Raw genomic sequence first — 13710 nt, 5'->3', positions numbered from 1 at the left:
GGCTTATCACACTGAATCTCACTAAGGAAGTCGTAAATAGATTTCTGTGTCATCCAGCCTATTAAGTGATAATCTGAGGGGTTTTTCGATATGCTAATGCAGGGCAGGTTGTACAGAAAGATAGTGGAAAAGTAAAAGTCTAACGTTGGCAATGATCTGGACGTTTCTATGTCAAATGTAAGTTCTGAGTGTGGAAACTCAAGCCCAATTCCATTTGTTCCTTTTCTTGGGTATCTGGTCACATAGCAGATGAAGATTTTTTTTTTTTTTTTTTTGAGACTGAGTTTCACTCTCTAGCCTGGGCTACAGTGTTGTGGTGTCAGCCTAGTTTACAGCAACCTCAAACTCCTGGGCTCAAGCAATCCTCCTGCTTTAGCCTCCTAAGTAGCTGGGACTACACGCATGTGCCACCATGCCAGGCTAATTTTTTCTATTTTTAGTTGTTTGGCTAATTTCTTTCTGTTTATAGTAGAGACGGGGTCTTGCTCTCGCTCAGGCTGGTCTCGAACTCCTGAGCTCAAGCGCCTTGGCCTTCCAGAGTGCTAGGATGACGGGCGTGAGCCACTGCGCCCAGCCAGATGAAGATGTTTTGATAGCTGGGACCGGATCAGGCTACCTGCTGTTTAATAGGTAATTTCAGAAAGTGCTTATGAAGGGCCTTCTAGGTCCAAGAACCCAGGGTGCAGAGGTGAGTAAGGCCGAGTAGCTGCCCTGGAGAGCCCCCCTGCAGGGGCACTCTTGGCCTTCTTGTAGTCAATCAAATGTCGAGACGTCTTCTCACTACAAAGGAGCGCTTCCCAAGCCCGGGCCTGTTGCTCCCAGAGGAGAGAGAGAAACTGACAACCAGCCCATCCCCATGGTCTGTGTTCCTCTTCCGGGCTCTGTTCCCAGCCCTGTGAGGATCGTAATTTACTCTGCAAATGTCTGGTCACTTTTCCAACGCCGAATCCCTCTGGCTTGTGTTCTAGATACACGCTCGGTTTGTGCTGTCGCTGGACACGCCGTGCGTGCCGCGCTGCCGTCTGGGTGACGGCAGCCGTGGCTGCTGGCGCAGAGCCCGGGTGAGTTCTCCCGGCCCGTCACCTGGTTGCTCGTGGAGACGTCCCCGAGTGCGCCTCTGTGCTGAGCGTCAGACGCTGCACCCCTGCTACTTTGCAGGGATTGTGCTAAAAGTATGGATGCAGAGATTAGGGGAATGCACTCCCTGGCCTCACAAGTGTACGGTCCAGTGGGAGAGACAGGCAGGTAAGAAGTTACAACGCCACGAGTCCTCAGGACTACGCCAGAATTGGGCCCAGGCAGAATGGGCTGCACAACGGAAGCGCTCGTTACACCACCGACCACTCATTTTAGCCCCATCTTCCAAATGGTCATGCTTCGGCGAGTCGTGATGCTGAACACACCTTCGTGTTCACGGTTACCGATCGATGCTAGCTAGCGTCCTCCCCCCCTCTGCCCGCCCTGCGTGCAGGTGACATAAACGGTAGCAATTGAACGCAGTGTCTGCTTCTTCTGTTTGTCCATTTCCTTTCTAATGCTCTGTAGTTTTTACCTACTCTGCTCTGTAGGTCTCAAAGGAATATTTTGGTTGGTAAATGTTCAATTACTAAGACCTAAAAAATAGAATTTCAGTATTTGGAGCTTGTGATGTACAAGATGCAGCTCGAACGCTGAAGTTGGGCAGGAAAGAGAAGGTGGATTTAGGAACCTAAACGGTAAGGAAGGAATGAGGGTGTCGCAGAGAACCACGTGTCATTGCCGGGACCGGGGGCAGAGGGGCTACTTTTTCTGAGTCCCCCTTCCCCATTCATCCTTCCCTCATCCCTCAACTAACGAGAGACTCCACCCGAGCCAGGAAGCTGAAGACCTGATTACGCCCTGTTTGACTTGTCTGGGACCAGATTAGGAGTCCCTGAGCGAAGGGATCGTTTGTTGTCTCTCTTAATCCCCCCGGATCATGTGTGGCACAGGGCATGGGAACTGGCTGGCCCGGTCTGCTCGTCTCAGCGAGCCGGGCAACGGCAGCGTTATGTGGGCAGTAGACGGAGCTTTGGGGGCTTCCCCGAGATATTTCTGCTCCCGAGCAGAAGCTACAGCGACGGGGGAGAGCCCCCATGTCGGAGCGTGCCAGGAGGCCATGCAGGTACGGGGTGCCCGTGCTGCCCCACCTGTCCGTTGGGGGACACCTTCGAAGGGAGCCGCTCCTCATCTGCTCTTGCAGGAAGCAAGAAGGGGCCAGTGTGTGCCCTGCCCCGCCCTGTGCAGGGACTTGATCTTGTTTAACTTGTCATGAATGGATGGCAAGACCAAGGTTTCTCTAAGCAAATCTCAGGCATTCTTTCAAAGCAACTAAAAAGTAAAATGATAACGTTTCAAAACTTTTTGACTCCCTGAACGTAATGACAAGGACACTAACATGGTTATGTTAGTCTGGGGCACCCGGCTCGGAGAAAGAGTATCTGCGGGAATCAGACTGTTGTCCCCATGCCTTCTCCTCTGCAGGGCCGGGACCGCGATTGTGGAAGTGGAGGGGGCCGCAGCCCCACCCATAACGCGCCTCTGCCCCACGTTTGCTTTCTAGGAGGAGGAACTTTGTGGTTACAGAGAGTTAGTGACTGCAGCTTTTGAATTCTTTGTTTGTAGTGACAACTATTTTAAGCAGTGCTCACCTGTCACCTGGCTGGCCATTTCAAAGCCTCTTCCTCCGGATGCAGTGCAGAATGAAGTGCGATAGGCAGCCACACAGGCTCACGGCCTGACTTACACCCATGGATCATGGGGAAAGAAAGTCTTCTAAATCCTACGAAAGGCTAAAAACAGTTCTCTTCTATTTTTCTGTGTTACTGGCAGCTATGATAATTTATTATCATAATTCCAAGCATGAGATGTGAATCTCACAAAGGTGTGTGAATTGTACGTTATTTTTCCTATACGGAGGGAGCCAACGCATCCCTTCCTGTTTGCCCTTGACGCTGTTATCTACGTAGAGCAAACCTGAAATGTGAAAACGTGTTCATACAAACACATCTAATGGATGGATGTTTGCTTTGGAAAGTGTTCTTCACTCCATCTGGGCAGTCTGGGGTCCTGTGGTCGCAGTGTGACAACAGGTGCAGCCCATGTGACGACAGGTGCAGCACACGCCTCCTATGACCCTCCCCGTGCTGTGGGCAGTGGGCATCGCCGTGACCACCCCCCCCCATGGGAAAACGGTTCCGGGAGCTAAATGTCACCCCCTCGGCCTCCAGAAGGCAGCGCTGGGGAGGGCAGATCAGGCAGGTGCCCCTGGGCAGGGAGGGGCAAGACTCTGTAGGACGGTGGCATGTGCATGATCAGGTGGGGACACGTCCTGAAGGGTCCAAGTGGTGTGCACAGGAGACTGGGCATTGTCTGGAGGCTGCAGGGAGTGGTTTAAGACGTCTGAGCAAGATTGCGATGCAGATTCACCCAGAAACTGCTGTTTTGTCGCCATGCCCACGTGGAATACATGCTTTCGTTTTTCTTTTTTTTTTTTTGAAATAGAATCTCACTGTGTTGCCCGGGCTAGAGTGAGTGCCGTGGCGTCAGCCTAGCTCACAGCAACCTCATAACTCCTGGGCTCAAGCAATCCTACTGCCTCAGCCTCCGAGTAGCTGGGACTACAGGCATGCGCCACCATGCCCGGCTAATTTTTTATATATCTTTTTAGTTGGCCAATTAATTTCTTTCTAGTTTTAGTAGAGACGGGGTCTTGCTCTTGCTCAGGCTGGTTTTGAACTCATGCCCTTGAGTGATCCTCCCGCCTCGGCCTCCCAGAGTGCTAGGATTATAGGAGTGAGCCACCGTGCCCGGCCTATACAATCATTTTTGAGGACTGCCTACGTGAGTCACTTCCGTGGGCACAGGGCGAACACACAAGAGTGACACATCATACCCGGCACACGTGCTAACGGCTCCCCGCGCCCCCCGGCCTGAGCCACGGGCCCCCTTGCTGTTCTTAGACTGTCCCAGCACGTTCCGGTCCTGGGGCCTTTGGGTGTTCCCTTTGCTGGAACATTCTCTCCCAAGACATCTACACAGCTCGCTCCCTCGTTCCCCGAGGTCTCTCCTGGCTCTAGGCAGTGAGGCCTTCCCCGTCCACTGTCCTGCGTCATCTTGTCACCACCAGACACTCCACACGTGTGTTTGTTTACGTGCTCCACTCCCGTGTGCCCAGGAGAAGGGTGGCTCCCTGAGAGCCGGGACGCTGCTTCTGCTGTCTCTGTGCGCGCCTCGAATACGACGGCCCGAGCTCAGCACACAGCGCGCAGTCAGTAGGGCATGACAGTCTCGGCTTGACAAGCTTTGGCTCCTCGAACATTTCACTGCCTAAAGACTCCTCCCTTTCTCGGTGTGTCAAGCCTGGAAAAGATGCTCAGCAAAATGCCGTGCAGGTTCTGGGTTCAGGCACATCCTCAGTGGTAAGTGGTGTTTCGTTTCTAAAAAGCAAACTCGCGTTCTTACCGATCAGTTTACCCATGACTCCTCTTCCCTCCACGCAGCCGAGCTCCGCGGCGTGAGCCCGCCGCCCGTGCGGGATGATGGACATGGAGAGCCCCATCTGCCCCCTGTCCCCACTCAAGCCCGATGACCTGGGGAGCCCGTTGTCTGAAGAGTTCCTGCAGGAAATGGGAAACATTCAGGAGATCTCTCAGTCCATCGGAGAGGACAGTTCTGGAAGCTTTAGTTTTACCGAATACCAGTATCTAGGAAGCGGTCCGGGCTCGGATGGGTCTGTCATCACCGGTAAGTGTGCTGTTTCCTAGAACACTTGAGAGTTGGAAATATTTCTTCCTCAGAGCAAATTGTTGTCTTTAGCCGGAAAAGAAGTCACACCTTTTTGCAAAGAACCCTTCGGACATCAAGTCCAGTGCTGTCGGGATCTGGGCGCTTTTAAAGTCTCTCTCGTGGAGGGGTGGGGTGAGAAAAAAATAACTAAAAAAGAAATAGAGTATATCTGGCTTCTCATAGTGAGCCTGCGCGTAGAGGCTACACACGAGGCAAATGATGCCCGAAATGCATGTTATGTAGAGCACTTGAAAGTGCACAGACCCCGAACCCCAGCGAGCCCGGGGGAGACAGCTGGACATTGTTTCAAAGGAGGCGCACACAAGGGTCCGCATTGAAGCTGCTGCTTGCCATTGAAGAGTAGGAACAAGCCGATCATTCATTGAGGGGAAAGGGACACATCGTGGTGGGTTCATACAGTGGACTAGTTCATAGTCATCTAAAAGAAGGAACCGGCTCTGCGCGTATCAACACGAGCCCAGCCAGAAAGCAATGTTGAATGAAAACAAACACGCTCAGGGATGTGTTCAGTGTGCTCGATTCATGTGAGATCTCAGCCACGGAACAATGTGCCACCGGCGGGCACAGACACACACACGTCGCGAAGCGCTACGGTCTCGGGCATGGCTGGAGGGAGGGAGGTGGCCCTGCGGAGGTCTCGTGGGGACCCTAGTTCTCTCTAGGCTGTATTTGTAAAAGGACACGAAGCAGTGCGATGGACCCGGGTGGGGGATATGTGGGCATCGCAGTCGTGTGTCACTTAGTGACAGGGACAAGTTCTGAGAAATGAGCCACCAGGCGATTTCTTTGTTGTGCAAACATCGCAGCGTGCACGTACACAGACCCAGATGGCGTAGCCCGCCACACACCTAGGCTACCACTCCTGGGTGACACATCTGTACGGCATGTGCCTACTGCATACCGTAGGCAGCTGTAGCACAATGGCAAGCATTTGTGTGTCTAAACATATCCAATCAGGGCCTGGCGCGGTGTGGCTCACGCCTGTAATCCTAGCACTCTGGGAGGCCGAGGCGGGTGGATCGTTTGAGCTCAGGAGTTCGAGACCAGCCTGAGCAAGAGCGAGACCCTGTCTCTACTACAAATAGAAAGAAATTAATTGGCCAACTAAAAATATATAGAAAAAATTAGCCGGGCATGGTGGCGCATGCCTGTAGTCCCAGCTACTAGGGAGGCTGAGGCAGGAGGATCGCTTGAGCCCAGGAGTTATGAGGTTGCTGTGAGCTAGGCTGTCACCACGGCACTCTAGCCTGGGCAACAGAGTGAGACTCTGACTCCAAAAAAATACAAAAACAAAAACAAATATCCAATCAGTGAAAGGCATAGTAGCAACACAGTATCACGGTCTCTGGGATCATGGCATGGTGGCTGACTAAAACGTCATTGCCAGCACTTGACTGTATAGAGATGATAAACTCAGAGAAATTAAGTCCCTTGGCCTGGTCCACACAGCTGGAGATGGTGCCTAGACGGGACCCTGCCCTCTTGGCTGGCTCCAAATCTGTGTTCTTCGCATCTTAGCATGAACATGCCTCGTAAAGGGCAACAGTGTCCTCAACTTAGCAAATCAGGAATTGCACGACGCAGGTGAGACACTGAGGACTCGCGGGGATCTTGGTGACGGAGCAGCCTTTGTAGCAACCCCAACGGACCTTTACAAGTGGCTCCAGTTTTGCCCCCCTTTCTCTCGCCACATTACAGAGGGGACAGGCTCTGGGGGAAGGACCGAGGGGACAGGGCGATGGCAGCTTCCAGAGCAGGAGGAGAGCAGGGAAAAGTCTCCATGGCGGGCGCCTCGCGGAGCCTGGGCAGGGCGCCTTGTGGCAGACCCGGGTCGGTGTAGTGACAATGACAGCATTGGCTGCTGAGCACCGTGCAAGCCACCCCTGCACCTTGTCTCCCCAAATCCCAGGAGCAGCCTTGAGTGTTCACCACTGTGTTTATGTGATGAGCAAGGAAAGGAGGCCGGCCCCAGGACTCTGTAACGTGCTGCAGATCACAAGCCAGGGGACCGGGGTCGAATCTGGGCTCCCGACCCTTCAGAACAGGTCCTGTCTTCACTCATCACAGACTCAGCCCCCGATAGTTAAAATCATCCTCTTCTGCTGACTACTGGTAGCAGTTATCAGAAAGTGATTTTTTTCTTTATAGATTTGAAGAGATTTATCTGTTTTTGTTTGTTTTTCTTTTTTTCCTTTCTCGTCTTTTCTTTTTTAAGAAAGGCAGCTTCCCCACCCCCTACTCCCAGAGAGAAAAATATGGTTCATTTTAAAATGAAAGAGTTTATTTTGTTGTTTTTTCAAGACTGGGTCTTGTTCTGTCACCCAGGCTGGAGTGCAGCAGGGTGATCATAGCTCACTGTAACCTCCAACTCCTGGGCTCAAGCGATCCTCCCACCTCAGTCTCCTGAGTAGCTGGGACTACAGGCATGTGCCGCCACCAAGCCTGGCTAATTTTTAAGTTTTTTTTAGTTTTTTGTCAACTGGGGTCTTGCTATGTTGCCCAGGCTGGTCTCAAACCCCTGGCCTCGAGAGATCCTCTGGCCACAGCCTCCCAAAGTGCTGGGATTACAGGCATGAGCCACTGTGCCCAGCAGAGACATACTTTTTTCTTTGGGTCGGATACACTCCAGAGGTTGTTCCAAAATAAAGAATTTGTGTGAGTGGCGTGGGTGTGTGGTTGTGAAACCTCTGGAAAGTTCTTTCCCAGAGTGGGAGGAAAGAACGCTCAGACCCGTCTGGCCTTCCCCCGGAGGATCGAGCTCACCCCTGAGCCTCTCACGCTGTGCTCTGTCTCCCAGCTGCTCGCCCCCAAGTAGGAGGGTTCTCAAATCACGATCTTCTATTTAATTTAAGTCAAGGTTCCTTTTCTAAAACTAGTGTCTTTTAAGTCATTGTCAAGAACTATAATCTAAAATAAAGTTCTAATTCATCTAAAAGTTCTGACACAGGTAAGGCTTGAAAATTCCATGCAGACCAGCCTCGAGGTCTGCACCATCTGCTGACGGCCACATTTGACCTGGTTCCACGAGCTGACCTGTGCTTCCATCTAAATGCAGTGAGGGCGAGGGTTTAGGGGACAGAGGCAGTCCCAACTTTGTTGTTAGCCAGTTCCAAGGAACTTTATAGCAAGAAGAAAAAAAAAAAAAAGAGGAACTTGCAAAAAGTGACCACACTTAAGTGTCCGGGGTGCACATTCTTGATTTTCGGCCGCTGGCCTTTAAATCAATGCGTGTGTGCTCACCCATCTTCCCTGCCCTCTGAGCTTCTCCTGGCTGTTTTTATTAATGCTTTTGGTCACCTGGAATCATCTGATGATTCTTAAGCTCTTGCTTTGCTTCCTTCCAGATTTTTCCTTGTTACTGTTGCTGGCTAATTTTGAGAGATGGGATTATTGAAGACGAGTTCATATTTGTGAATTCGATTTTTCATCTTTGTGTCTAAGCTGATCCTTTGGGTGGTATCTCTAAAGTTATGTAAACTTGTCATATAGAAGGGCCATATGTGAAACGCATCTACTTTCAACTTTACCCCCAGGAGGTGGGGTGGGTGAGGCCAGCTCTCTGGTCAGTGTATCTTTTCCTCCCCAGTACCATAAACTGCGTGTATTTGAAGTCTGCATCTGCTGCCTGTGCACACACACGCACTCATCCGTGAAACCTTCATCAAACAGTGACCGCATCCGTCACCCAAGGTTTACCTGCGCTCTTTTGTAATTCCTCTTCCCCCACCTCTGGACTCCTCTCTCTCCCAAGTAACCCCTGCTCTGCTTTCTATCAGTTAGTTTGTATTTCCTAGAATTTTATATAAATGGCATCATACAGCACGAACTCTTTCTAATCCAGCTTCTTCCACTCCCCAGAATTCCTTCGAGATTCTTCTGCCCTGCATCGTGATTCAGTAGCTCCTTCTTTTTTATCCACTGTATGGACATACCACAGCTTGTGTATCCATGTACCTATTGTTGAACATCTGGGTCGTGTCCAGTCTGGGGCTATTACAAATAACGTTGCTATGAACATCGTGTACAAGTCTCTGCTTTCATCTCTCCTGGGCAAATGCCTACGGGTGTTATGGCTGGGACGTGTGGTAGGTGTTTGTTTAACTTTTTAAGAAACTGCCAAAATCTTTTCCAAATTGCTGTACTGTTTTATGTCCTCCCCAGCAGCATAAAGGAGTTCTAGTTCCTCCATAGCCCCGTCAGCTTTTTAACTCTTTCTATAGTTGTGTAATGGTATCGCCTCGGTTTCCCTCGTGACGAATGATGTTGAGTCTCTTTTCTCATGCTTATTTACCATAAATCTGTCTTGATGACGTTTCTGTTCACATTTTTTGCCCATTTTTTAATTGGGTTGTTTGTGTTCTTACCATTGACTGTTGAAAGTTATTTCTGTATTCTGGGTATATGTGCTTTACCAGAAATGTGACTTACAAATATTTTCTGCGGTCTGTGGTTTGTCTTTCTGTTAACTGTGTCTTTCAAAGAGCAGTTCTTAATTTTGATGAAGTCCAGTTTATCAATGTCTTTTCTTTCATGGATCATGCTTTTTGTGTCATGTCTAAGAAATCTTTGCCTGATCCAAAGTCACTTCTTGTAGAAGTTTTATATTTTTAGGTTTTACATTTAAGTCTAAGATCCACTGAGTTAGTTTTTGTATGTAGTTCGAAACTCCATTTTCCTTTTTTATAATTTGCAGTTGCAACTTTTCTACCACGTTTATTAAAAAGAGTGCTGTCTCCACTAAATTGCCTTTGTACCTTTGTTGCAAGGCGTCTTCTGGGCTCTCTATTCAGCTTCGTTGATCTGTCTCTTTTGTCATTGATCTTGCAGTGTCCTGATTACTGTAGCTTATAAGAAGGCCTGAGGTCACCCAGCTTAAGTTCTCCAACTCTTCTCTTCTAAAGATCTTTTCAATAGCATAGGTCCTTTTCATTTCCAGATGTATTTTAGAAGCACTTTGTTGATTTTTACCAAAAAAGCATGCTGGGATTTTGATTGGAGTTGCATTGAAACTGTAGTCAATTTGGGGAGAATTGACAACTTACCAAACTAAATCTTACCCATGAACATGGTTGTTTCTCCATTTAGCTAGGTCTTCTTCAATTTCTCTCAGCAATATTTGTAGTTTTTTAGTGTTCTATTTTTTCACATTTTTGGTCAGATTTATTTCTAGGTATTTTAATATTTTTGATGGCTATTGTAAATGGTATTGTTTTTTTTTACAGTTTGATTATTCATTGGTATATATAAAAATGTAGTTGATTTTTAGATATTACTCTTATATCCTGCACCCTTGGTAAACTACTTAGTTCCAGTAGTTTTTTAAATAGATTATTTAGGATTTTCTACATAGATAATTATGTCATCTGCCACAAAGACAGTTTCTCTTCTTCCTTTCCAAGTTGCATACCTTTTATTTCTTTTGCTTACATTATCACACTGGTTAGAACTCCAAGTACAATGTTAAATAGAAGTGGTAAAACACCCTTGCCTTGTTCTTGTTCTTAGGAGAAAAGCTTCCATCTTTTGCCATTAAGTATGAGGTTAGCTACAGTTTTTCTTAGGTGCCTTTTATCAGTTTGAGGAAGTTCCCTTCTAGTCCTAGTTTGCTGTGAATTTTTATTGGGAATTGGTGTTGGATTTGATACAGTACTTTTTCTGCCTCTAATAAGATTATCAAATGGTTCTCCATTTTTAGTTTGTTAATATGATAAAGTACATTGTTTGATTTTCAAAGGTTAAGCCAACCTTGCATTCCCAGGATAAATCCTCCTTGGTCACAATATAGTACCATCTTTACATAGTATTAGATTTAACTTGCTAAAATTTTGTTAAGAATTTCTGCATCCATGTTCCTGAGGGATATTGGTTCTAGTTTTCCTATAATATCTCTGTTTGATTTTGGTATCAGATTAATGCTTGCCTTATGGAATGAGCTAGGAACTGCAGGTTGAGCATCCCTTATCTAAAATGCATGGAACCAGAAGTGCTTTGAACTTTAGATTCATTCAAATTTTGGAATATTTGCATGTACCTAATAAGATATTTGGGGATGGGATTCAAGTCTAAACATAAAATTTATTTATGTTTAATATATACCTTATACACATACCTGTCTAATGGTATCAGAGTTGTTAACCCATACCCCTGTGGGAAACAACTTTATCAACTAGAGCACCGTGCTTACGTGCAGGTCCTTTTGCCTTTAGTGTGACAGACTCTGCTCATTTACAGAGTTACTTAGGGGAGCACTTCTTCTCCTCACTTCCTTCAGGGAGGTTGTTGCATATATTTGTGACACAATTAGATTGTTTTTTCACATTCTGTGTTCCATCCTGGGATCCTCCAACCTCCTAAATTATTTTTGTTTTATTACTGCACATTAAGGTTCACTCTGAACTGTAAAGTTCTGTGGGTTTTGACAAATGCATAGTGTCATGTATCCACCATTACATTTTCATATGAATAATTTCAGCACCTCAAAAAACTCCTTTGCTTCAGTATTCAACCCTGCCTCCCCTATCCCACCCCAGCGACTGATTGTTTTGCCACCACTATAGTTTTGCCTTTTCTAGAATGCTGTGTATTTGGAATCATATTGTGTGTAGCCTTTCAGACTGGCTTCTTTCACTTAACAATATGCATTTAAGAGTCACCCATGTCTTTCCATGACTTGATATCTCATTTCTTTTACACTGAATAATGTTCCGTTGTCTGTATGTACCACAGTTTATCCGTTCACCTATTGAAGGGCATCTTGGTTGCTTCCAACTTTTGGCAATTAAGAATGAAGCTAATATAAACATTCATGTGTAGGTTTTTGTGTGGACATAAGTTTTCAAATCAGTTGGATAAATACCTAGGAGTGCAATTCCTATCGTATGGGGAAACTGTTTTACTTCGTCAGAAACTGCCAGACTGTCTTCCGAAGTATCTGTCCCATTCTGCATTCCCACCAAGAATGAATGAGGGTTCCACATCCTGATCGAATTTGGTGTTGTCTGTTTTTTGGATTTTAGTCATTTGAGTAGATGTGTGGTGACATCTCGTTGTTTAACTCACAATGCCCTATAACGAGTGATGTTGAGCATCTTTTCATTTGCTTCCTTGCTATCTGTGTATCTTCTTTTCTGGTGTCTTTTGGATCTTTTGCCCATTTTTTTTAATTGAGTGGTTTTGTTAGTGTTGATTTTTAAGACTTATTTTTATATTTTGAATACAAGTCTTTTATCACGTGTGTTTTGCAAATTTTTTTTTTTCCTGGTATGTGGCTTGTCTTTTTATTTTCTTAGCAGTGTCTTTTGCAGAGCAGAGGTTTTTGGTTTTCATAAATTCCAACTCATTTTTTTTTCTTACATAGATTATGCATTTGGTGTTACCCACATGAGTGTTTACGCTGTATGTATTCTGGTCCCATTTTGCTGAGTTAACAATTGCAGAAGAACTGGAAGGAAGGGAGTAAACAAAATAATGAGTTCTGTGTCGCACATGTGGAGCGTGGGGGACAGGGGTGCCCCGTAGGTGGAGGCACGTGTGGATCTGGAGCCCAGGGGTAAGCAGGAGCCAGTGAGAGTGTGCAAGCTTTGGGGTCACCAGCACTATGGTGGCCACAAGAGCATGGGAAGTGTGACCCAAAGACAGGGGCCTGTCTCGGGACGGTGCCCTGCCGACTCTCGTGCTCAGTGCTCGTGTGCTCATTCATGTCCTCAAAGACCGATCTCGATGTAGGATAGTGACACTTTGAATATTCATCAGTCTTCCCTCTTTTTCCCCTAGATACCCTTTCACCAGCTTCAAGTCCCTCCTCGGTTACCTGCCCTGTGGTTCCTGGTAGCACAGAGGAGTCTCCCAGTGGACCATTAAACATTGAATGTCGTATCTGCGGGGACAAAGCCTCAGGCTACCATTACGGAGTTCATGCGTGCGAAGGCTGCAAGGTAGAGTGACCTGGCACGGGGCAACCCCGCCGGCAACTACTACTTGTGGTGACATTTATCTTCTGTGCAAATGCCTGTCATTACCAAAAGAGATCCGCAGAAAGTCCCAGATGAGAAGCTGACCTAAATGACAGATTAATTCCTGTCTTCAGGGAGTCTAGGGTAGATTGTTCTGCTGTACTTTGTAAATAACGTAGAGAAGTGCGTTCTTTAAAAGAAAATGAGCCACGTTAGGGTGAAGAGTGACCCTTTCGTGTGAGTACAGGTGGAGAGCATTTGCCCACTTACCTCTTGACCCTGCCCAAAGGCCAGGGAGGGCAGGTGTTCTCGCGTACCAGGGGAGGGGACTGGCCCTCACAGGCAGAGGGTCCTGCTCAGGGTACCACAGCACCCAGCGGGGGACTGGAACCGGCTCTGGCTTCTCTGCTGCTACTCCCGACCCCGGGCAGCTCCTGCTTGGCGGAGCCTGTGCACCCGAGCCCGTGTACCCTGTGCATGTCCTCGTGCTCATGCCAGCCCAGCCGGGCCCTGCACGGCGCTGACCCAGGGCCGGGGGGCGTGAAGACAGGCCCTTGTCCAGCAGTTGCCCACGGAGCATCGGCCCTTCCGTGTAGCAGAGTCCCAAGGGCCCTGGAGCAGCTCACCCTTTCAGGGTTGCATTTGCGTGCTCAAGCCTGGCCTGGCGCTTCATGCGCATAACACGAGGGAGATCTAGCACCATGAATGTTCGCTCAGAGCCGGACATCCCTCCCATTGCTCATGCTGGAAGCTTGCACTAAACTTTTGGAAAATGCCACGGCCTTTCCTGGTACTACGCTACACAGTGCACGTTCCTGAAACACCAACGTCTGCCCCGGGCCAGGGCTGGCCTTGGAGGCCGGGTCCACCGGGACAGTGGGCAGCGCTGCCGGGGCGCCAGCAGAACTGTCCCTTCGCGCCCTTCCTCTGT

At 48.1% G+C, this 13710-nt stretch overlaps 1 protein-coding gene across 3 annotated transcripts in view; it reads left to right on the top strand.

Moving 5' to 3' along the window:
• PPARA (peroxisome proliferator activated receptor alpha) overlaps window positions 1–13710 on the top strand; it is a 58472-nt gene that overhangs the window by 27174 nt on the left and 17588 nt on the right. For all 3 annotated transcript variants that reach the window (XM_012757132.3, XM_012757139.3, XM_012757154.3), the window contains 2 exons: window positions 4521–4764; window positions 12601–12761. In XM_012757132.3, coding sequence (XP_012612586.1) covers window positions 4557–4764; window positions 12601–12761 — 369 coding nt within the window. In that variant the 5' untranslated portion in view covers window positions 4521–4556. The remainder of the gene's footprint in view (window positions 1–4520; window positions 4765–12600; window positions 12762–13710) is intronic.

This window comes from Microcebus murinus, chromosome 10 (genome assembly GCF_040939455.1).
Source record: "Microcebus murinus isolate Inina chromosome 10, M.murinus_Inina_mat1.0, whole genome shotgun sequence".
Classification (NCBI taxonomy): Eukaryota; Metazoa; Chordata; class Mammalia; order Primates; family Cheirogaleidae; genus Microcebus; species Microcebus murinus.
This window is presented reverse-complemented; position numbering and strand designations above follow the sequence as displayed.